Below are 23,338 nucleotides of genomic sequence, written 5' to 3'. Positions count from 1 at the left end.
GCTTCTCCTAAAGGCTCCTCCAGATTAAGCCAATTAATTGTGAAAAGACTCACATAGCTCCCTCGTGGTTTCCTAGTATTCATTGCAAAAATGATGAGAATTAACATTTGAAAATAAAACCATTCCGGATGCCTGAACCTTTGCTGTAGAACCTCTTCACCTCTAATCCACGGGGAAACCATTCAGATGGCATGAATATTTTTAGACTATGCCAAGAACTGAAAAGTGCTAGCCTGTCATTTTACATTATCCAAACAAAGCACAACTGACTGTTAAAAAGTACTCTCTGGCTGTAGCTGTTAAAGGCTATTTAAAATCCAAGGTTACTCAGGGAAGATCAGAAATGATAACTCATTTTTTTCTTTTGGCTAAAAAAGTTTTTTAAATAAAACTGTCAGACCCTCAAATTAATAAGTCTCTGCCTTCTCTTCCAATTTTAATGCATTAAGTCTCTAACAGAACCACAGGAAAATGAATCCAAAGTTAGAACCTTTCTTTAAGAAACATAACATAAAATCAATGGCATATGTAGAACATCCTTACCTTTCAAAACTGCATCCAGTGAGTCACGTATTCAAATTTCATTAACTGTTTTAGAAAACCACAGAACATAATTTCCCATTCAGACAAACCCTATGTGAATTTCAATGCAAAGGGTATCCATTAACATAGTATCAGGGTACTTACTGGGAAAGCTAACCAAGAGCATTGCTGTATAAGCAGCAGCCTGATACACAGTGCCACAATATCCATAACCCGCCATGAGATTAGAGAAGCAATAAAGTCCGTATGAGCAGTGTGTCTGTTTTGTTCATGCCAAACTCTCAGTGCCTAACAAAGTGCTTGCACACAGTGCAATATTTTATTAATCAATATTTTACTAATAAATGAATAAGGATAATAACTACCACTTATTCAGTACTTGTATGTGCCAGGCACTGTGCCAAGCACATTATTTACATCCCCTTACTCTTCATAATGGCCCACCGAGGCAGGATTAATATCCCCATTTTACAAATGAGGAAGCAGCCCAATACAGGTTAAATAGTATGAGTTATATTTATTACAGCTATCAAGTAGTAGAACTGAGATTTGAACCAAGGATGTTCTGCTTTTGAAGTTCTGGTTCTATGTTAAATGTTACATGTAAAAGTACTGTGCTATAATATTGCTATTTTGTTTAACATAAATACTAGTCTTCTGAGGCAAAAAAAATGTTCAAAATTATGCAATGTTTTTTTCTACCGAAACTGTCAAAATGGTTACATCCATGACATTCTATTTTCTTAAAGTTGACACTAGTGTACTGGGAATTAGTCAGTGGCTAAGAAACTCTTATCAACACCTCTAATCCAGGCACCTAAAAAATAGCCAAGAAATATGATCACTGGTGACTAGAAGTTAGAACAAGATGCCAAGTGTATTGTAATGATCTTTTATACTCTCCTGATATGCAATATAATATGAATATATTATAATATTAAAGTAGAATAAGGAAATGAGTACAATTAATTTTAGTCTAGAAAAATGTATGTCTAAACTCTGATACTATACTCAAAGACATACTTTATAGTATTTAGAACAAGGAAAAGGGTAGATTTTGGAGACTATATTATTTCTGTTTTATACTGACAAGGATGCTATGTATATTTAACTTTAGAAGTTTGTTATGTAAGAAAATAAGAGGGGATTGCAGAAGGCACAATGTGAATCTTACTGCATAGTGTACGGATGACAGGTAGCAGGATATGGAGTGGGTGCATAAAGGCAGCAAGTATCATATTCAACCAGAGGATCATTGTCATCATGAGGGAGGCAAGGAAGTTTTAATAACATCAAGCGACAAAAGAGTCATTTAAATGAGTAACCAAGCAGGGTGTTTCACATACATGCTTCTCTCTCTATATATTTATGTATACGTTTTAGCTAATTTCTCTTCCCCTTCATCAGCATCTGTAACCCTGTGGAGATAGTGGCATTTAAAAAGACACAGCAGGTGGTTAATAAATAGAAGCACTGGAAAGGGATTTAAGCGAAAGCTTCATAGGATGGTAAAGTACTACCGCTTTAGCTGGAGAATGATTCCAAGTTAGAACGGTTAGAAACAGCCTCATTCAATCAGCTGGGATTCTTCTTCTCAAAAAAGGTCAAACAACCTACAGGAGCCACAGTTTATTTGTAAAGAGTAGCTGGTCATGATAAGCGTCATTAGGGATAGTTTTCAAATCAAATATTAACTGCTATGACTAAATATAATTTTAGCGCTGCATAGAAGATCACGCCAAAGTACAAAACAGGATACAACAGAGGCCCGTTTACTTTAATCATGGAATATTATGAACACAATCCTGGGGTGGACAGTCATCAATTGCTTTAAGCCTTAAGTGCTGTGTTCAGCAGAATAGAGGTACACAAGCCTGTAGGATCTCACACTACAAAAAGCCAGTACTCCAGGATTACCCCACATGCCAAAGCCATTTGTATGAAGAAAATACCACGCTTTTCAAATCCTGGAACTCTTTGTAGTTAACCATTGATTTTTAAAATTTTATCGTAAGAGTAAAAAAAAAATGGAGAAAGTTTTCATAAAATAGATAAATGCAATATTTAAATTTCCAAGATTTCCTAAAATTTGCTGTTTTTTAGTGGCGAGCGGTAATAACATTTTTATGCCTAAATGACTCAGTTTTCACCACCTCATTGCCTGGACTGACCCTAAAGAGCCCCAAAGAGCATCTGCTCACCTATGGCTCCTATGTAGCCAGCAAATCTGAGGAACTTGGAATGCTCTGCTTTCAATGAAGTCTGCAAGCTCAAATAAAGTCCAACAAGTCACGCTACAGCTAAGCTTGCTCCAGGCTTGGTGCTATTACTTTCCATTGGTCCCGAGATGGTTTAGTTGTTTCTTATAAGAGCCCAAGAAAGAAGGTGTGTGGGGTGCATGTGACAGGCACTCCTGCCTTCTCTCCATGGGCCAGCAGCGCTGCTGCTTTTCCACCAGCTGGTCCTGATTTGCATCCTCGAGAGATATGTAAATTCGGAATTGAGCACCGGGCCCACTCTAACCATAAAGGGACCACCCTACAGTATATTAAAAGGTTCACATCAATGTGTGCAATTTAAATGCACATGCATATAATTAACTAGACACATTACCAGTGTGAGCTGCTAATTTGGAATGAGACACAAAAGACTGGAATATGTGCAGAGGAAAAAAAAACTTTAAAATTAAAATGACTACATAATGAAAACTGCTTCATGCTGTGTCTACTATTTTCACGTAAACTTAATATAACTGTAAATATATTTTAATGAACAGTAGAAAGAGGCAATTACAAAGAGCAAAGGAGGGCACTGTAGCGGTGAAACATCATCAGAATGGCTCTTTGCCTCGATATTAAAAGTGCTGTTTGAAGACAAGGGATGAATTATAACTTCATAATTTCAGGGAAAATGTTTTGCTTTATTAGAGACACAGACCTATTTGCCAACCTGCTGGCAATGAAAATAGAGCAGCCAAGTGAAAACAGGGAAACCTTATCTAACCAACAGTGAAGAGAAGAAATCCTAGCTTGATGTTTTGGTGTTAAAATATCCCAACATTAGCTTTTTCTTCTTTCACTAGAGCATCCTTATTTTTCCATAAAGATTTCTCTAGAGTGTGAATAGGTTTTTGATATTCTGAAGCATCAAAAACCATTATAGTTATACTGACCAAAAAATATAGGTGAAATTTGGAAATCTTCTAAGTACTGTCTGTATCTTAGAGCAACCGAAAATTAGATTTGCATCTGTAAAATGAGTGCGATAAATTCCACAACTTAGATATTTTAGATAAATAATGCAGGGCTTCAGACAGTGATAGATTTTGGTGCTGGTGTTATAATTCATGTGGGACAGATAAGAGGCTAAGCAGCTGGAAAACATCCGCTGTCTGTTCCAGGGCTGAGCCTGTGTGGCGTTGGGGGTCAGGAACCGAGGATATACTTGTGAAGCAATTGAAAAGTTCATCCCATAAAATATCCCGAGAGCTCTAATTCTTTAAAGACCAATGAATTTTGCTAATATTAGGGGGGATAAAAAAGTCTATCCCACCTTTCAATGGAGAGTATGGCTGGGTTGCGGAAGTCAGTCGCCAGAAACAGTTTTACTTAATGCATATCTCCCAGTTTTCATATTGAACAGACAATGTATATATCCTACTTTTAAATGTCAGATGAACACTTTGGGCTAGGTTAAAAGGAGATGAATAACAGCATCGATTACTGTCCTTGTTTTATGGTTGGTTACAAAGTCAATTATAACAAGCCTATTGATTAAGTGGAAATATGGGCTGCCAGACAGATTTTTAAAATCTATTTAAAATGCTATGGGTATAATGTCATTAAGAATTCTAATTACTTAATGACGCAACCCAATAGCAAAAGGCAGTAGGCTGCCTGCTTGAGGTGATTCAACCACTGCACACATCTCCAGCTCCCAACAATGATGCCTTTCAATCTGACTCAGCATTTGCATACTGCTGGGGTCCAACCCCAGCAGGTCCAGGGGTCCCCAAAGGTGTGGACGGAGTCGGCGAAGAAGGAATGACATGGAGGCAGCATTGCCAGGATCTCTAGCCACAATCTCCAGCCAAGTTCTGTGTCCATGTTCTCTTGCTAGGTTCTCCAGCCAGGTTCTGTAGCCATATTCTCTTGCTACGTTCTCCAGCCAGGTTCGGTTTAGGTTCTCCAGCCAGGTTCGGTCGCCAGGTTCTGTAGCCGGGTTCTTCAGCCAGGTTCTGTCTAGGTTCTCCAACCAAGTTCCGTAGCCAGGTTCTGTCCAGGATCTTTTGCCATGTTCTCTCCAGCGAAGTTCTTCTGTCTCTAGGTTCTGTGTAGGTTCTGTCTTCTAAGTTCTGTGTTTTTTCTGCTGGGGAAGGGGTTAAGAGGTTTTATTCCCTCCCTAACTTCAGGGGAAAATCCCTACCTGGGGAAACAACCTTTCTCGGAGAGGTGACCTTGGTTAAAACACAGCGCCAAGAAGGTGAGCAAACATATTAAGAACAGTATGCCATATACGCCAGGTCCCTTGAAACAGCAAGGATGGACCGGCTCCCGGCAGCATACAACTTACATGCATAGAACTATGGAATTTGTAGATAAATGGTCTAGTGAGAGTATCTTGATAAAATGAAAAACCAGGGCCAACCCACATAGGACAGGTACCATGCCCAGGGAATCCAGCCAGTGAGTTCATTACTCTTTCTTTCTACTATGCTGCCTTGCCAGTAACAATTTTAGCAAAATAGTATGTGTGTAGCATTTACATTACTCAAAATTACTGTTTTCACTTTCATTCACAATTTGCTTTGAGTTCTCTTTCCTCAACTTAGAAGTCCTTTGGATGTACTTATTATCAAAATAGTATATTAAAGAATATGAATAAATACTTTAAAATAGCCAAAATAATGTGTTTGCTCTAATATTCCCTTAACATGAGAACACTGAGCTAGCCTTGTTCATTTTATATATTTCTCCTTAATAATCAGAACCATAACAACATGTGACGTTTTACTTTTTCACTCATTCTCTTCAATCAGGGTGAAGCTAAAGCAGATTTTTCAAGTCCACATTCCTTCTAGCTATTTTTAGTCATTTGAATCCAAAGGTAAATTTTGCTAATTTCAGAAAATTTTTTTTTATAAAACATAAAAACCAAAGGATGTAATTTGTTAAATCAGATTCAGAAATGCTGTCAGAGAATAATCTTTTTTTAAAAAATATATTTTATTGATTTTTCACAGAGAGGAAGGGAGAGAGACAGAGAGTTAGAAACATCGATGAGAGAGAAACATTGATCAGCTGCCTCCTGCACACCTCCCACTGAGGATGTGCCCGCAACCCAGGTACATGCCCCTGACCGGAATCGAACCTGGGACCTTTCAGTCCGCAGGCTGATGCTCTATCCACCGAGCCAAACCGGTTTTGGCCAGAGAATAATCTTTTAATTCCAAAATCTTATTTACAAAAATCTACTGGAGAGCAAAACTGGAATGTTGATATCAAAGGGTATTAACTGTAATTTGCTGACTCCATTTTTGCATAAACTCAGTCATGTGAGAGAGGTTCCTATGTGATATGCCCCTTTCATTGAATACTCAAGCCTATTAACAAATGTTTTCATGTTACTTGGTCCATGGAGATTTCTACTAATTGCCCTGTGCTTTTAACAGTTCCAAATACATATAACAATTGTTTATTATAAAAATGACTAGAAAGCAGTTGCTGCATGCCTTGAATCAGCCTAATGCATACTAGGATGTGCAGAGAAAGGTCTATCAACCTACGTGATCATGCAGAAACAGGACCACAAAACAGACCCCTTCCCAATGCGAAGGAAGACATACTACTCATTCTGCACTGTTAAATATGCAACCGGATTCTGACAATTGGTGCAAAATGTGAGGCTTAAAATGCACAGCTATTTTCAAAGTTCACTGATCTTCTTACCACCAAAGAACAAAATGAAAGGGAAGCTCTCAAGCCATAATTATGCTGTAAGCTTCTGGGGGTAGAAAACATATCTATTTATCTTAGAACCTACCACAGCATCTGCTGCAGTTCTGACATATAACAAGCATCTAATAGATGTTTATTGATTGTTCATGACTTGGTATTAAGGCTCACCACAGTGATTAAAATGAATTCTAAAACTGCAACAGTTACTTGAATAAATAAGACATTGTGTGGTAAAATAGAAGTAACTGGATTTGGAACCAGACAACCTAGGGTTCAATCCTGGTCTGACACTAACTGGCTGTGTTACCTGAGCTTCCAGCTCCTTGTCTGTAAAGGGAGGGTAATAATATCTGCTTTGCAGAGATGTTAGGGTAAAATGAAATGGTGTACACAGATTACCTAGCCTGGTATCTGGGATCAAAAAGTGCCAATGAATATAGCCAGGGTGATGTATTCACTAACTTAAAAAAAATAAACACCAGAGTATCCATTATTATAATTTTTAGTCTTTCTTTTCAAGCTGCATGCATCTTGACACACACTCTCTGTGACAACAGACATATCTTTATCAAGTCAATGTCAAAGACCAACAGATGTGCTCCAGAGCAGAGGAAATAACTGTGGTAAGCAAAACATGAGAATGACTTGATGCAAAAAAAACAAAGGTCTTTTAAAAAAAGAAAATATTCTGCCTACTTATTAATCAATTGTAGAATACTTGCACAGATGCACTCTGTAGTGATTAAACACACACATTTTCTACACCCCTTTCTACTATAAGTCCATTATTCCTTACCAGTAACTTCCAGTGGACGAAGGCATGTTGCATCCAAAAAGTAACATATGATGGACAGTATCCATGCTGGCACGAGGTTTGAAGTCAACTGTTAAGAGAAAATAATACATGAATATGAATACAAGTTACACTTCCTTGTACAAATGTCACAAGAGACTATTCAACAGTTCAAACAGCTGTATAACAAAGATGTTTTGATGCTCTTAGGATAGAATGCCCTGACTGTATTAATTGTCTTATTCCTTAGGATGAGCACGATTTGATCATTTAATTTAGTACGATAGTAAACTATTACCTAACAAGAAGAAAATAATGAGTTAGTAGGTTGAAACTACACATACACCCACGTACACTTTTAAATTGGAAGGCCCCTTTTAAAGTGATGAGAGCATTATGTGGGTATAAATGAAAGCTCCAGGCTATGGATTTACAATATATTTTGTCCAGATATCAGAATACTGGATGCCATAAAACACACAGCACCACACACATGAAACAGAAACCACATTGAGGGGTCAAACCTGAGCAAAAGGAGTCATAATGAAGTACAAGCTTATTATCATCTTAAAATTACAGAAGTCACTAGGATATGATCTGGAGAAACAATTTACTAGAGAAGTGCTAGTAAATCTTTTATATCTTTATAAAAATACACAAATGACTGTCCAGGATGAGCGCTGTGCACTTGTTAAAGGGATACTGAAACTTACTCAATGTCCTTTCTCTTTTTCTCCTAATAATAGTGGTTGAAAGACATTAAAATAAACGAAATCAGTTCAGAGGAAAAGCAAAGAAAGAAATCAAAGATGGGTATACTATTATGGATGGTCAATATTGAGCACAAGCTCTCTTTCCTGATTTCAGTTTGGCTCATCTCCTTTAGTCTGCATTCAAACTGCTGTCTTATGGGGCAGTTTACAAGTTACCTTTACACAGAAAAATGCTAAATAGCCTCAAATGATCTTAATTCTAAGGTATGTGTAAAACTATATCTTTTAGCTCTTTTTGTCTGGTTGATAAAATTAATAAAAGCATCCTTTGCTGCTAAAATATGTATCTGAGACATGCATATTTATAAAATGAAAAATGTTCTACTATAGCACCATGACTTGCAAAATGTGGTTGATCAGAAAACATAGGCTACCTACTAGGAGAATACTTGATTTACAACTTTCAGGGAAAATAAAAAGCCTTTCATTTATTGTACTGGAATGAAGAATTTAAAGTCTAAAAAAACACACCACACATCGTGAGATTTTTATACCACCATTTAAAAAACTAACAGAGGAAGGCTGGAATATGGACTTCATATAACCTGAGGCTTTGTTTTCTATTACAAAAGAACACAGTAAGCCTAGGAGATTAAAGAAGATATTTGGAAGGAAAGAATCAATTGGCAGTTACAACGGTTCACAAACCATAGAAAATCATATTGTTACCAAGCCTTAGTTTGTTAGCAAGAGAAATAGAAAGAAGAAGAGGGATTCTACCTCCACAAATTCTCAAGCTGAGGGCAGGCTCTGCTTCCTCTCTCCCATAATCCTCTCGGGATCATCCCTGGCAGAAGGAAAACTGAAGAAGTCCTGAGGTAGGCTTTTTGTCTCTGTCTTTTTATTTTGGTACTAGAGGCCTGGCACACAAAACTTGTGCACAGGGACGGTCCCTAGGCCTGGCCTGTGATCAGGGCCATCTTCCCTGGCTGCTGGCAGCTGGTCCTACTCCCCACTGCCACCCACCCCCAGTTCCCTGTTCGCCAGTGGGCAATTGGAGCCTGTGGGCTGGGGGCAGCTCCTGTATTGAGCGTCTGCCCCCTGGTGGTCAGTGTGCATCATAGCGACCAGTCATCCCACTGTTCGGTTGATTTGCATATTACCCTTTTATTATATAGGAAGGATGTGCCTCAGTGGTATGGGGATTACTTTGAGCTAAAGGCAACTGAGTTCCTGCATGCTCAAAGAAATTTCTGCCCCCCTCCCTTAACTGTCTAGATCAATTTAAATTAGGCCCATGAAGAGAGTCATTATCATAAATGACTTTCTACCTTTGTATATGGCAGGGCAAACTAACAACTGCTGAGCATGTGGTCTCCCTGCAATTACCTTCTGAAGCCTGAAGCCGCATTACTTCATCCATAGCTCAGACGTCTTATATACCCATATTTCCTTTCTGTCTATGAACCTATATAGGGTCTCTGACTCTACATATGTAATTAAATATGGTCATTTTCTCTTGTTGATCTGTCTCATGTCTATTTAATTATTAGATCACTGAAAGTAGAGGACAGTTCTTCCTCCCCCATGGAAGCAGATCAATATCTTTAAGTGGTAATAAAAGAAAATTCCCAGGGTTCCCTTTCATAAACACTCTCACTGACTCATACATCCTTTCAAAATCTCAAGATCTAATTTAAATGCTAAGTAAATTATTAGTACAGAGTGAAAACAGGCACCCAACCAACGTTTTCATATCCTAACGGAAGAGTATATTGACATATTTGCATTGTTACAGCTCAAAATTCAATTTATTGCAATTGAAAAATACCTCCAGCAAAAAGAATGTCATATCAAAATGTAAATCTAAAAACAACAGTCGATACATAAAATAAAGCAGGACTGGGACAATTTCATCGCAGGGGTCAACTGGGAAAAGGCTGGCTGACAGGTTCATTTCCTTGGTTTCTCCATTTCCATGTACTATGTCTGGCTGAGCAAATCCAGACCCCGCCCTTCGTCAACAACAGTGAGGACCACTGAGGAGGCTGGAGCTTTCAACACTACACAAGACAGAATATGGAAAGATACTTTAAAAGCACACCTTAAAAGAAATCCCCTCTTCTTTCTTTTTCTCCCATCATACACCAAAGAAGTAAAGGATCCAGGGGGAAGAGCACTAGAGGCTAATAATGAAAACAACTGCACTTAAGTGTGTGATTCTGACAGGCAGAATAAACAAAGGCAGCCTAGGGATGGTGACAAACAGGCATTAACACAGCCTGGTGAGCATGCAAGGGGATGCTATATCAGATGAGATTAAATGTGCCACCGACTCTTCTAACTCAATAATAGGATGACAGTTGTTTAAGAGGAAATGGTACTTCAATCTCAGTGGCTGTTCACAGTTCAGATTGCCTGAGGCAGAAGATCAGGGAAAATTTTATAGGCAAATAAGTGTGACTAAGTCCTGGGACCGAAATTCTCCGGAAGGACTAAAACTCCAGAAATAGTGACTCATGCATATTAATTAAAGGAAATATGATGACACACCATGCACAGGTTGAAAGATTTCTCAAAGGATAATGCCATCTGAAATGAAAGACTTGAGAGTGTGTGTGTGGGCGACATATTGAGCAAAGAGATAACTGGGTCTATTTTCTGTAGTTCTAAGCAAAATTTGTTGTGACTGTATGAGGTTGTTGGGGATTTATGGCCTCTTTTAGCTAACATCAGACTACCATCAGGGCCATAAAATACACTAAGAATGTGAACTAAGACAGAATTTCATTTAACTCTTGGCTTTCTAGTTTTCCTTTCCAAGAAGATATCCGGATCTGCATGTCAACATTTGACATATCTTCCAGACCCAGGACGTGGAAAGACTTTGGAGAACACATATAGCCAAGTGGAGGAATGAGCGATTAAGGAAATATCCATGTACATATAACCAATACTAAATTACCGCCAATAATGTGGAACACCCTCTTTAGCTAACGATACGCAGTAGGGGAATACCATAGGCCAGTGGTTCTCAACCTTCCTAACGCCGCGACCCTTTCATACAGTTCCTCATGTTGTGGTGACCCCCAACCATAAAATTATTTTTGTTGCTGCTTCATAACTGTAATTTTGCTACTGTTATGAATCATAATGTAAATATCTGATATGCAGGATGTATTTTCATTGTTACAAATTGAACATAATTAAAGCATAGTGATTAATCAAAAACAATATGTAATTATATATGTGTTTTCCGATGGTCTTAGGGGACCCCTGTGAAAGGGTCGTTTGACCCCCAAAGGGGTCACGACCCACAGGTTGAGAACTGCTGCTGTAGGCTTTGATAATTAACCTATGGAATAAAAAGGAACTGGTTTGCAGATGCAAGTTTGGATCTCCAGAACTTAGGCATTCTAGAATTACTGTGTGATTTAGCATTAGAGATAATTGTTGTTAACTCTATTTCTTTTTTCCTCCAAGTGGGGAACATATTATACGCAATAAAAAGTTTATTTTGCATACTGTGGATATTTTTCCATGTTTCGAAACAATTTCCATCAATAGTACTTTTCCCTTGGTTTTGTGCATCAATAGTATCTTGTTCAAAATACAGGTGCCCAGCGTCAATGCAAGGTCAGCCCTGCCCCTTCCTTCATCAATATTTCATTCAAGTCTCCCGAGGTCATTACAGGCAACTGTACCTTTGAAAAGTTTCACAGTTGAATAACAGGGGATTCTGACTACAATCACCATTTTTAGTGCCTGAATATATTGCATAGTGTGAGCATGCTAAGAATTCAGTTCATTCATCTTAGTTAACTTGGACTGCCTTATTCTTTAAGTGCATAGGACAAATAGTAAAAACAAGGTTTCTTTCAAAATAAATATATAAAAAACGTTTCTGAAGGTAAAAGTTAGTTGATCCTTTAGAATTGTTTCAATATTGAGAGAATAGAGAGGTGTAAGGTTTAAGAAACAATAATGTGAAGAAATTGTCATAATGAAAAAAATTGCAGGCAGGCCTCCAAATTTTAGTATCACTCACATAAAAATGTCTTTATTTCCAAAAAAAAAATAAAGATTATACTTCAAAAACCATTCTTAGGAACTGAAGATAATGCTCTAAATTGTAACTTAAGTGTAGGATATGATCAGCCTTAATGTGCGTCGTCTTGCAATTGAGCCAAAAGGTTCAGAAAAATGTAAAGCTCACAGCAATACTGCCCATTGGGCAGCATGTTAAAACCCCCGGCAATGGCAGATTATATTATCTTCTACCAGCTCCCCGTGTGCCCATAAAGCAATTCTACACAAGCAGAAAGACCTTTTACTTGAACATTTTAATCAGAAAATTTAATAGAGAAATTGTCATTAACTCTCACTAGCATGGACAATAATACACAATTCAGAAAGCATCCTTAACGTGGTTTACAAGGACTTTAAACTACTGTTGCCAAATTATCCAAGAAATAAGATACCCGAGCAAGTCTATAAATTGAACACAAATTAAAAATGCAATAAAATAACCCTTACTTGCAAATAAAGAAATTTTAGCCCATGAGGGGGAGGAGGACAGGAGTGGGCTGGAAGAGGTTAATGGGGGGAAAAGGAGGACCTATGCAATACTTTCAACAATAATGATTAAAATAATAATAAAAAATAAAATAGAACTCCTAGTTTTTTTTAAAAAAAGGAATTTTAGCACAAAAAGAATAAAACTTCTAGATGATATACCTTTTAAAAACTGAAAGTCTTGGCATTTGCCAGAACCAAGGACATAATCAATAAATACACTATCAGTCAGGCTATGAAAGATAAAACAGCAGAAGCTCCATTAAGCTCAGTTTTTGTGATGTCACTCCTACCACAGCCCCCTATTAATTTCCTCCAGAACTGAATCCATATCCTCCCTCTTGCCTTTCCAGGTCATGCATGATATTGCACCTGTCTGCTGGCCCACCGCGTTTCTAACATGACCGCTGCCAACCTGCATTCGCACTTACATCAGGCAGCCCATCTCACTTATCGGCCAGAATCACTACCATTTACTGAGGGCTTACCCGATGCCAAGCTCATTTACTTCTCACAACCACCACAGGAGCGGTCTCTTATCCCTCCCACAAATGAGCCTGCGAGAGAGGCCCAGTAACTTGTCCTTGGCCACGCAGCTAGCAAGGAGGGAGGCTCACACTCGTGTCTGGCGTGCTCCTCCATTGCTCATACCATTGGCCGCTGGGATATTCTCCTCCCCTCTGCACACCTTCCCCAATCCAGATCAAATCTTGCCTCTCTCTCGCAGGAAATTTTCTCTGACTAGAAAAATTCATACTGATGTTTAGAGAAGTCGCCCCCCTTCCCCCATGAAATAGCTGAATGGGCTATTTCAGCATGACAGTCAAAGCACCACAAACCCTCACCATTGAAGGACATTTATACAGCAACTCTGATTCAAACCCGGGATTTCTGAATTGACCATTTTACTGGGGGTGAGTAATGCTGGCATTTTGATATTATTGCATTAAAACAACTATGTCCTATATACTAGGAGCCCAGCACGCGATTGGAAATCCCACGGCGCCCACCCACCCGCCACCCTGCCTTGACACCCAAACCTGTCCACGCAGAGCTCTAGCACGCCTGGCCAGGCCCCCAAACCCTCTGGCTTTCTCTGGCCGCTTCAAGCCCCGCCCCCAGCCCCCACAGTCACCTGGGGCTGGTCCTGCCTCCCCCCTTCTGCCCCATCTCCAGAGCAACGCGGAGGCTCCGCCCCATCATGGCTCCAGAGGAGAGTGTGCGTTATCTGAGACATCATTTCATTTTTTTCTTGTTATGTTATTCATTTTGTCCTTTTTTTGTATGAGTATCTGTGATAAATTAAAGTGCCCGGTTTTCCTATGCATAGGACGGCCACTTCTGTCTGTCAGCCTGTCAGCATCTTTGTTTGGTCTTGTTTTGCTTTTATATTTAGGTATAATTGAGATATAGCATTATATTAGTTTCAGGTGTACAACATCATTATTTGATATTTGTATATATTGTAAAATCATCACCAGAATAAGTCTAGTTAACATCTATCAGTTCTGTTTTGATAATCTCTAGATGTATCTAATTTAAAACTTTCCTAAATCTCAGCTATATAAAATAGAATAAAAGTCCTACTTCTCTCCCCTCCCCTTTTTATTACTTGAGAAAACCCTGAGTTTTGTTGAGGGTCATGTTGGAAACATGGGCATTTGGGTGACCTAAGGATAGAGGGCACTTAAGAAATACTTTGAAACAAGGTCCATAGAAGCAGCTTCTCCTTCATGATATGACCAAGCAAATTAGGATTTGTCTATTCATCAGAGACCCTAGTACAGAGTATCTTATTAGTGCTATCTCAGCTCTCTCCACAGAGCTTTCACTATGGAACTAGAACAGCTTCCTAAGGTGCCTGCTGGAAGGTACCCAATGGTCATGTGGGAGACAGAGACTACATTATTCATGTTGCGGGAAATCCTAGGTGGAAGCAAAAAGGTGACATGGGGATGGGGACTTACACTCACACACACACACACACACACACACACACACACACACGTGTGCGCGCGCGCTTTTATTTACTGCTGTCAAAGCACACACACACACACACACACACTTTTATTTACTGCTGTCAAAACCATAAAATGTGGATATATGACCGTTATAACTGTGCCAGACCTTGATCTTCATAGTCACACTATGCACTAACCCATGAACTGATCAAAATTAGGTTGTCCCTGCAGGTTTTGAAGTATCTCAGCATCTTAACGTGTGCTTTGTTTAAGAAAGGCCACATTTGGAAATATTCAAGTATAACTGTGCAATTCTGCAACAGAAATTGTTCTACATTTAAGGGAGGAACCCAAGAAAACAAAAAGCAACAAATCATTAGATTGATTTCATCTGTTTCTATATTCCATGGCTTCTATCTCATTTGTATAGTGCATTTTGATAGATAGGGACCTGCCATCATTCACTAAGGAAAAGACACATTTATTTACTGGTCATCCATGTGAAGGAAAGCAAGTGGATGACGATGACAGTCAAATTTCTTGGCTGAATGGGCTGCTGTCAGAGCCAATTCCTCTGAGTGTCTGTAAAACACCTTTTAGACAGCCTCACAGTTCAGTGGTCAAATGCAGATTTTATCAGACCTTCACCATCCCAATTCTGGAATTTTTAGTAAAACAATAAACAAAAGCAATGCTCTAGGGAGAGCTATGATTTTGGATGACGATGACAGTCAAATTTCTTGGCTGAATGGGCTGCTGTCAGAGCCAATTCCTCTGAGTGTCTGTAAAACACCTTTTAGACAGCCTCACAGTTCAGTGGTCAAATGCAGATTTTATCAGACCTTCACCATCCCAATTCTGGAATTTTTAGTAAAACAATAAACAAAAGCAATGCTCTAGGGAGAGCTACAAATTATACTTATCTTCATGCTAGTATTTCCTCAAACACCCACTTTAATTCATACTTAATAATTCAACACAGACAAATGAACACATCAAATACTGTGTATGCTCATATGTAAATATGAAGGCAATGCACATATAAGTTCCATGACAACTGTGATGATGTTTTCTCAAAATTAAGAAGTATGTTTATACTAGAGGCCCGATGCACGAAGATTCGTGCAAGAATGGAGCTTCCTTCCCCTGGCTGCCAGCACGCCTTCGCTCTGGCCAGAGCCACCTTTCTGCTTTCCCAAGTTGCCTAGAGGCCCTGAGCGGCTGGGGCAGTGCAGAATGCCTGCGTTGTAACCATGGCAACAACACAAGCATTCCGCCCCACTCCTGGCGCTCATCACCTGCATATGCAAATTAACCCGCCATCTTTGTTGGGTTAATTTGCATACTCACTCCTGATTGGCTGGCGGGTGTTGTGATGGTATGGTAAATTTGCACATTTCTCTTTTATTAGTGTAGATATAATGATTACCTAATTAGTCACACAAGCATAAAGCCCAATTTATGATTTTTTTCAAATGCAACTTTGGTTTTTAACACCATCAGGAGACTGTTTTAGTCTTAATAAGCAATCTGAATTGTACTCTTCCTTTTGTGATTCCCCCCCCACCTCCCCCAGAAATCTGAAAAGCAAAAGGAGAAAGTCCTTTTCATATGTTCTGACATGTGTAGTCATGCCTTCCAGAATTCTGCCAGGCTGGGGTTTCCTTGAATTTGTGTCACACCTCACACTCCCGTTAACTGGCACACAGCAGAATTTATGAACAAGTGGCTTTTCTTAAAAAATACATATTTCTTTACATTCAAACAAGAATATAATTTAAGGCAAAAAGATAAATTGGCTGCTATTTGATATGTTGCCTTAGAAAATGGCCAAATAAACAAAACACTTTTTCAGTGTTCACTCATGTATTAAGCAAACAATTACTGAGTCCCTACACACCCTATGGCACATGTCCTGCTAGCATTCAAAAATTTTAAAGGCATCGTATCTAATAATAGACAAAGATTGAAATTAACCGTACCTCTGCTACGCCTCCCATAGGTTAATCAGCGAGATATGCAAATTAACCACCAACAAAGATGGTGGCTAATTTGCATACTGCAGGCAGATCACGCTGCACCGCCCAAGGCGAGATCCTGGCCTGCCGTGCCTTGGGCGGGGCGGGCAGGGCGGGCAGGAAGAATTTAGGACAACCCACAAAAAGACTGCATTCATGAAAAAGCCTTGGTTACCACTACCAAACTTTCACTTTGGGAGTCGGGAAAAGTTATGTATGATCACTCTCCCAACATACAATCTAAACATGCAAGCCCTTTTCCTTTTGCAAATCTTTCATGTGTATTGGGTTTTATTTCGTAAGATGGTTCTTATTTCTCTCATGAGTTTTACTTACTTGTGAGCAAAGTTGACCAGAGTGTTCCCAGCAGGGAGTGAAGGTAAGGGAATGAAAGAATAATTATATTTGATGTGAGGAAGAGAGAGATGTGCTATTACTGTATTTCAGTTCCATCTATCCACTTGATAACTTCTTTTCTTTCTTCCCTGTACCACTCTCTTCACACACAAATCTGTTAGGATTTAAATGGCATACACATAGGGTAGCAAGCAAAAAGCGTGGGGGTGTTCCTTAACCTCTCTGACTCTGTTTCCTCTTTGGTAAAATGGCTTAAAAATACGGTGTCTGGTAGGCTATTGGTAAACAAGGGCTAGTGGTGGGCTGATTATATAAGCACAGATTCCATACAAACTATTGTCCTAACACCAAACTAAATCAAGAACGCTGATGTTCCTGTCTCTGTTTCTCTAACTCTGAAATGGGACTAACTTCAGGGTCATCCTAAGAATTAATGAGATAATATATGCAACATTTCCTTTAACTTAATCCCTTATATAAGTAATTTGTGGTACTTCTCTTTGGTTTTCTATGTTAGGTGCCTCCACCTAAATTTCTGTGGTTGGATTATGCAAATAATGGTAATCACAAATCACCTGGGGGTTGTACATTAAAGGACTCACATTGAAAATGAAACTATTTAGAAAAAGGGACAAAATCTTTAATATTCATACAATCCTCCCAGCTAAAAAGAGAAGAAATACTAAAATGACTTATTAATTGTATAAGATCCTTTAAGGACCTTAGAACTGGGAACAGTTTAATCTTAGAAGAGAGTTGCCTGAGAAAATGCAGAAATGTTTAGTACCCTGGTTCTACAATAGCACTTTATGTGTTTCCTGCAAATATTTTTCTTGACTGAATATATTCACTTGTACTTTTCAATTTTAAATTATGTAAAAGCAAACACATTTATATTAAGAGAGCAATAACATATTCCAGGATATATATTTATAGTCCTTATAGTCCCCAGCTCTGAAATCATATACCACCACTAACCTCCAGAAACAAACCAGTAACCAGTATTAATGTGAGACCTGTGGTCCTATTGTTAAACATGACCTTCATGTTAATACAGATGTGCAGAGTGGCCTTCGTTCAAAGCAAGTGTGAAACAGGAGGAAGCAAGACTATCTCTGAACTTGCACAGAGAAAACATAAAATTAGTAAGGAAAAAACCTTCATGTAAAATTCTTTTTATGAGTAACTAGAGGCCTGATGCACAAAATTCGTGCAAGGGACTTGGACCTCACAGCTGCGGCGGCTGCCTTGGCCTTTGCAGCTGCGGCTTTGTCTGGAAGGTTGTCTGGAAGGACGTCCAGAAGGTTGTTCCGCTGCCAGGTCTAATTAGCATATTACACTTTTATTATTATAGATTATTATTTTCTCATAGATTGCCAAACATGTGGCTATGAAATGAGGAGATTTTTAATATTGACATTTTAATTAGTTATACCTAAATCACATTTGGTGTTGCTCTGCATACTACAATTAGGAATCTAAATTAATTTTCTGTCTCTAGAGTTAAAGTTCAGGATCTGGGAACACTGTCCTAACTTTTTTCTTGGTGATGTTTAATTATTACACAGAATAACAGCAATCAGGCAATAGTCAACTTCTGTCAACTTCCCAAGGTCTGATTTTCATCTTTAGCTATTAACCATGGAGGAAATTCTGTTTAGAGAGTTTGTTATAGGTGTATTTTCTGTTGTGATTACCACCAATATATGTGGGGGAAAAATAAAGGCACATTGCTCTGGCCTTACAGGTCTACAGTGCATATTCCTGTGGGGAGCACCTCATGGAAATTCATCCTCGGCCGGCTTCAAGGCTACTGTACACATTGTACAATCCAAACAATAGCTGCTTCAGACAGCCCACTTGAAGATTAGTTTCAAGGGACCGAAGTACAACTCTCATTATCATCACTTTCTCTCCAAAACCAACAATTCAAACCAGAAAAGTGAAGTAAGAGGAAAAAACAAATCCATGAATAATTTTCCAATCACACCTAAACAGTTAAGCATCTGCCATAAGGCAGGTCTAAATTAAAACAACCTAGATGTAAACAGATGGCGCTTTGTCATTTTCCTATTTGATTTGAAGATCCAGTTAGGGAAGGGCTTGTCATTTACAAGTCATCTTATTCTGTAATACAGACAACAAGAACAACATTCCTTCCGTCCTCCCACCATCCTTCCTTCCTTCCTTCCTTCCTTCCTTCCTTCCTTTTTATCTTTCTGTCTTTCTTTTCTAATTACTTAACCTGACCCTTCCTCCCTTCCTCCCTTCCTCCCTTCCTATCCATTTACCTAACAGGTAAAATATTACATTCTCCAATGTTGACTCTAAGTGCATTCGATTTACAGCATGACCCAGCAAGTAAATAAACAGTCTGTTGAGTGAAGCAGAATTAAGCATCCAGCCACAGACAGAAAGTCAATACAATACAAATGGGACCACATGGTATTGGCAGCCATTGACATCTGCATGCAACTGCTTAACTACTATTACTCATGCATCTCTCCAGATACAGTTTGTAATCCTATCTCTCAGTGGCTCTCGCTAGTTGGTTTCCACATTAGGCATGATAAATGCATTTTAGAAACTGACAGTAAAAGATTAATACGCTCATAACCATCAAAGAGGACCTTTCACTGATTTCAAATAGCTTGCCCTCCCTTCAAATGCCAACCACTACTCCATCCAATTACTTACTCACGAAGGCTTCCTCATCCATTGGCAAACGCATTGACATGCAGAAGTATGTATCAGACTGTTAAGGAAAGAAAGACAAAGCTCAAATTAAATTGCTGCTAGTCAAGAAGAAATAATAACTAGTCAAAGCACAGATTATATGGCTGAGAAAGAACTACTAGAGCACACAGGTGAAGTTGCCCCTTTAGCTTCATAAAGGGGCTAATGCTAGAACTTAGGTAGTCTAAAAGTTTTTCTAAGACTCTTCAAATCCTATTTATAAAACCAATTATCATGAGCAATATTTCTAGTAGGGCACAGTTAAGAGGCAACATTTTAGATGCTTATATGAAGAGTGATACCATTTATTAATGCATCTGATTTTAAAATGCTAGAAAATTGGTTTTGAACAGATTTGCTATTTGAAAAATTAGGAATTTAATTTCCTTATTCACTTTACAATTGTTCAAAATGTTAACTAGAAAAGTACAATGAGTAAAAGCTGGTGTTAAAATATATTATACTAGAGGCCTGGTGCATGAAATTCATGCACAAGGGAGGGTCCCGCCTGCACCCTCTCCAATCCTGGACCCGTTGGGGGATGTCCAACTGCCAGTAGTCAGACATCTCTCTCACATCCTGGACCACTGGCTCCTAATCGCTCACGTGCCTGCCTACCTGGTCTCCCATAACTGCCTGCCCCCCTGCTGGTCTGTCGCCCCATGAAGCCTGCTTGTTCAGTCATTTGGTCGTCCCTCACTAACCCCTCTGCTGGCCTGGTCGTAGGTAGCCATCTTGTGAGGGTATGTGGGTTAATTTGCATATTACCTCTTTATTATATAGGATTTGGTTGTTCTAATTTAAACATTTTATGTAGTTTATTAAAGAAATCAACATTAATTCAATTATTCTTTCTTTTCTAGTTATTGGTCTTTTATCTAAATGACTACTTTTCTGCTATCAAATATATTAACATCAAGAATTTTTAGTAATAAAAATTGCAATTTAAGGGGAATGAGCTTCTTTTGATCTATGCATTCCTCTTCCTTAACAGAAATCCATATTCAGTAAAGTATGTGCTATGGTTGATAATATACCAAATACAAATAGAGACAACTCATTTAATAATTCATACTTCATGGATTATCACTGCACAGTGCTGGATCAAGAGACTACACAACATGAATAGAGATCATTTGGGTTTCTCTAAACCTACTGGTTAGCATCAAAAGATTGCAGAATTGTACCTCTTATTTTATTTCTGTTCTGGGATTCAAGGAGGTTCAAATACACATAAAGCAAGTATATTATAATTTGAAAAATAATAGAAATATGGTTCAGTCTTCATTTCTACTTTTGTATATGCCATTTTTTCTCATTTGAGAAAACTGTTTCATTTCTTAAAAGACTTCATAATTATTTCAATTCACTCTTATTTTGCTAAGAAGGAAATGTTGAAGGTTTCACAGTAAGGAGGTTAAGCCACATAAATACAGGAGATGTGAACTGTGTATCTAAAACCCACGAAATATACTGGCAAAATCATGCTCAAAGATCTCACAATCATGTACAAGATTGCTCGTAAATATTTTCCAATCTCTGAATTACTAATTTACAAAATATTTCTACTCTGTTCTAACAAAAAAAAATAATAAGCTCAAGATTCTTTTCTATTTGCTCATCCTTGGTGATGAGTAAATCACTACCGGAAGATATTTAGTGGCTACTACAGTTTATAACTGCTATTGTTATCATTACTATTTCTAGCCAACAGTTATTGAATGCTTACAATATGCCAGGCATGGTTCTCAACGTTTTATTTGTATTATATCATTTAATAAATAAAGCAATCCAATATGACAGATAATCTGTATTATGAACTCCATTGTAAAGATACTAAGAAAGACAACATTAATTGAGAGCTTAATATGTGCCACTACTGTTCTAAGCACTTCACATGTATTAATTATTTTATTCCTTAAGACACATTCTTATGATATAGGTAATGTTATTATCCCCATTGCGGAGATGAGGAAACTGAGGTAAACCAAGGTTAAGTAACTTTAGTTTATTCTAACCAAAACCTGACAATAGGCAGACAGGCTTCTGAACACCCTTCTTATTAGTGCAGTTACTTAAGAAAGCCAAGTCACATGGACCAATTACCCCAACACCCCTCAGTCCCTATCTCTTAACACACCCAGCCTTTAAAAGGTCTCCTGTCTTTTGTGTCAGCAAAGCTGAGTTCAGTTCACACCTCTTCCCTATTGCAATAGTTAACACTGAAGAAGTCTGCCTTACCACTTTACTATCCACCTAGTTTACTTTTGACACTAACAAGTGCAGGAGCTGGGACCTGATCTGACATCAGTAGTCTGACTAACAATGCATTACAGATCATTCAAAGCAATGTGAACAATTAATGACTTAAAGGCAAATATAAAAAAAAATAAATTTAAAGTAGCAAACTATATATTTCTAACAAGAAAGGATCCAGAGGTTGCAGTGTAATGCAAACCAAATAAAAGTTGTTTTAAATTTGGACTAATACTTTTGGTTTTATTTTATCTTAGATTTTATTATAAGCCTCCTCAAGTTGTTTTTGGAATAGACAAGTTATAGTCATAAACAGAAATATGAAATTCAGCAAGTGGGTTCTTTTGATAAAAGAAAAAAACAGCTAAACAAAACAATGGTTACACACAAAAAACAAGGGAAACTATTACTTATACTGAAAATTGATCTGATCCATATAATTCTTGTTCTTATCATCAGCTAAGCAATTTAAAATGACAGAGTAACATGGGAATGTCTTTCTTCAAACAGTTTGTATTTCTTGGTTTATAACTTTTGTATTAATGAGAATGTGTTCAGATTTCAATGGTTTCTTTACTGTTATGTTAAAATCAGTTTAAAGAAGAAAAAAGTAGAGAAAGAAAAATCTTGACTGGTGTGGCTCAGCTGGCTGGAGCATCGTCCTAGACATCAAAAGGTCTCAGGTTCAATTCCTGGTCAGGGCACACACTCAAGATGCAGGTTCAATCTCCAGTAGGGGCATGTATAGGAGGCAACCAATCTATGTTTCTCTTTCACACTGATGTTTCTGTCTCTCTCCAATTCTTCCTTTTTCCTCTCTAACTCTCCCTGTCTCTTTCAAATCAATAAAAACATATCCTTGGGTGAGAAAAAGAATAACAAGAAGAGATAAAGGAAATACTCTGTAGAATAACAAGTCTGCAAAATTATTTTGTGAGAGCAAAGTCAAAATTAGGCATTGCATCAATGGTCTACCATGAATAACGTGTCCCAAAATTCACGCAAGAAGTAATTTTTTTTTTTTTACAGAAAACACAGGTTTATAATTAAAAATTGTAAATTTTTTATTGATTCATAAAGTATACAGTATAGGGTTATGTATGGACATAGCACATCGGGTAAATGGCCTGCACGGTTTTGCTGGCACATACGCATCTTTTGTTCAAATTTTCCATGACCGTTTTGCATAAATGTGGTTGAATTTCGATGAGGCTCATTTTCATCTTGATGGCTTGATTAATCGACAAAATTGTCGCATTTGGGGTTCAGAAAATCCACGAGTGATTGTTGAGAAACAAATGCATCCACAACGTGTCACTGTTTGGTGCAGATTTTGGGCTGGAGGCATCATCGGACCATTCTTCTTCGAAAATGTGGCTGCTCAGGCAATAACAGTTAATGGTGCTCACTATCGCGACATTATAATCCA

At 38.2% G+C, this 23,338-nt stretch overlaps 1 protein-coding gene across 1 annotated transcript in view; it reads right to left on the bottom strand.

The window, feature by feature from the left end:
• PAM (peptidylglycine alpha-amidating monooxygenase) overlaps positions 1–23,338 on the bottom strand; it is a 174,575-nt gene that overhangs the window by 99,493 nt on the left and 51,744 nt on the right. The window contains exons 6-7 of the mRNA XM_015558149.1: positions 19,615–19,672; positions 7,297–7,384 (exon numbers count right to left, since the gene is read on the bottom strand). Of these exons, the coding sequence (XP_015413635.1) occupies positions 7,297–7,384; positions 19,615–19,672 (146 nt within the window). The remainder of the gene's footprint in view (positions 1–7,296; positions 7,385–19,614; positions 19,673–23,338) is intronic.

This window comes from Myotis davidii, unplaced genomic scaffold (assembly GCF_000327345.1).
Source record: "Myotis davidii unplaced genomic scaffold, ASM32734v1 scaffold473, whole genome shotgun sequence".
Lineage (NCBI taxonomy): Eukaryota > Metazoa > Chordata > Mammalia > Chiroptera > Vespertilionidae > Myotis > Myotis davidii.
This window is presented reverse-complemented; position numbering and strand designations above follow the sequence as displayed.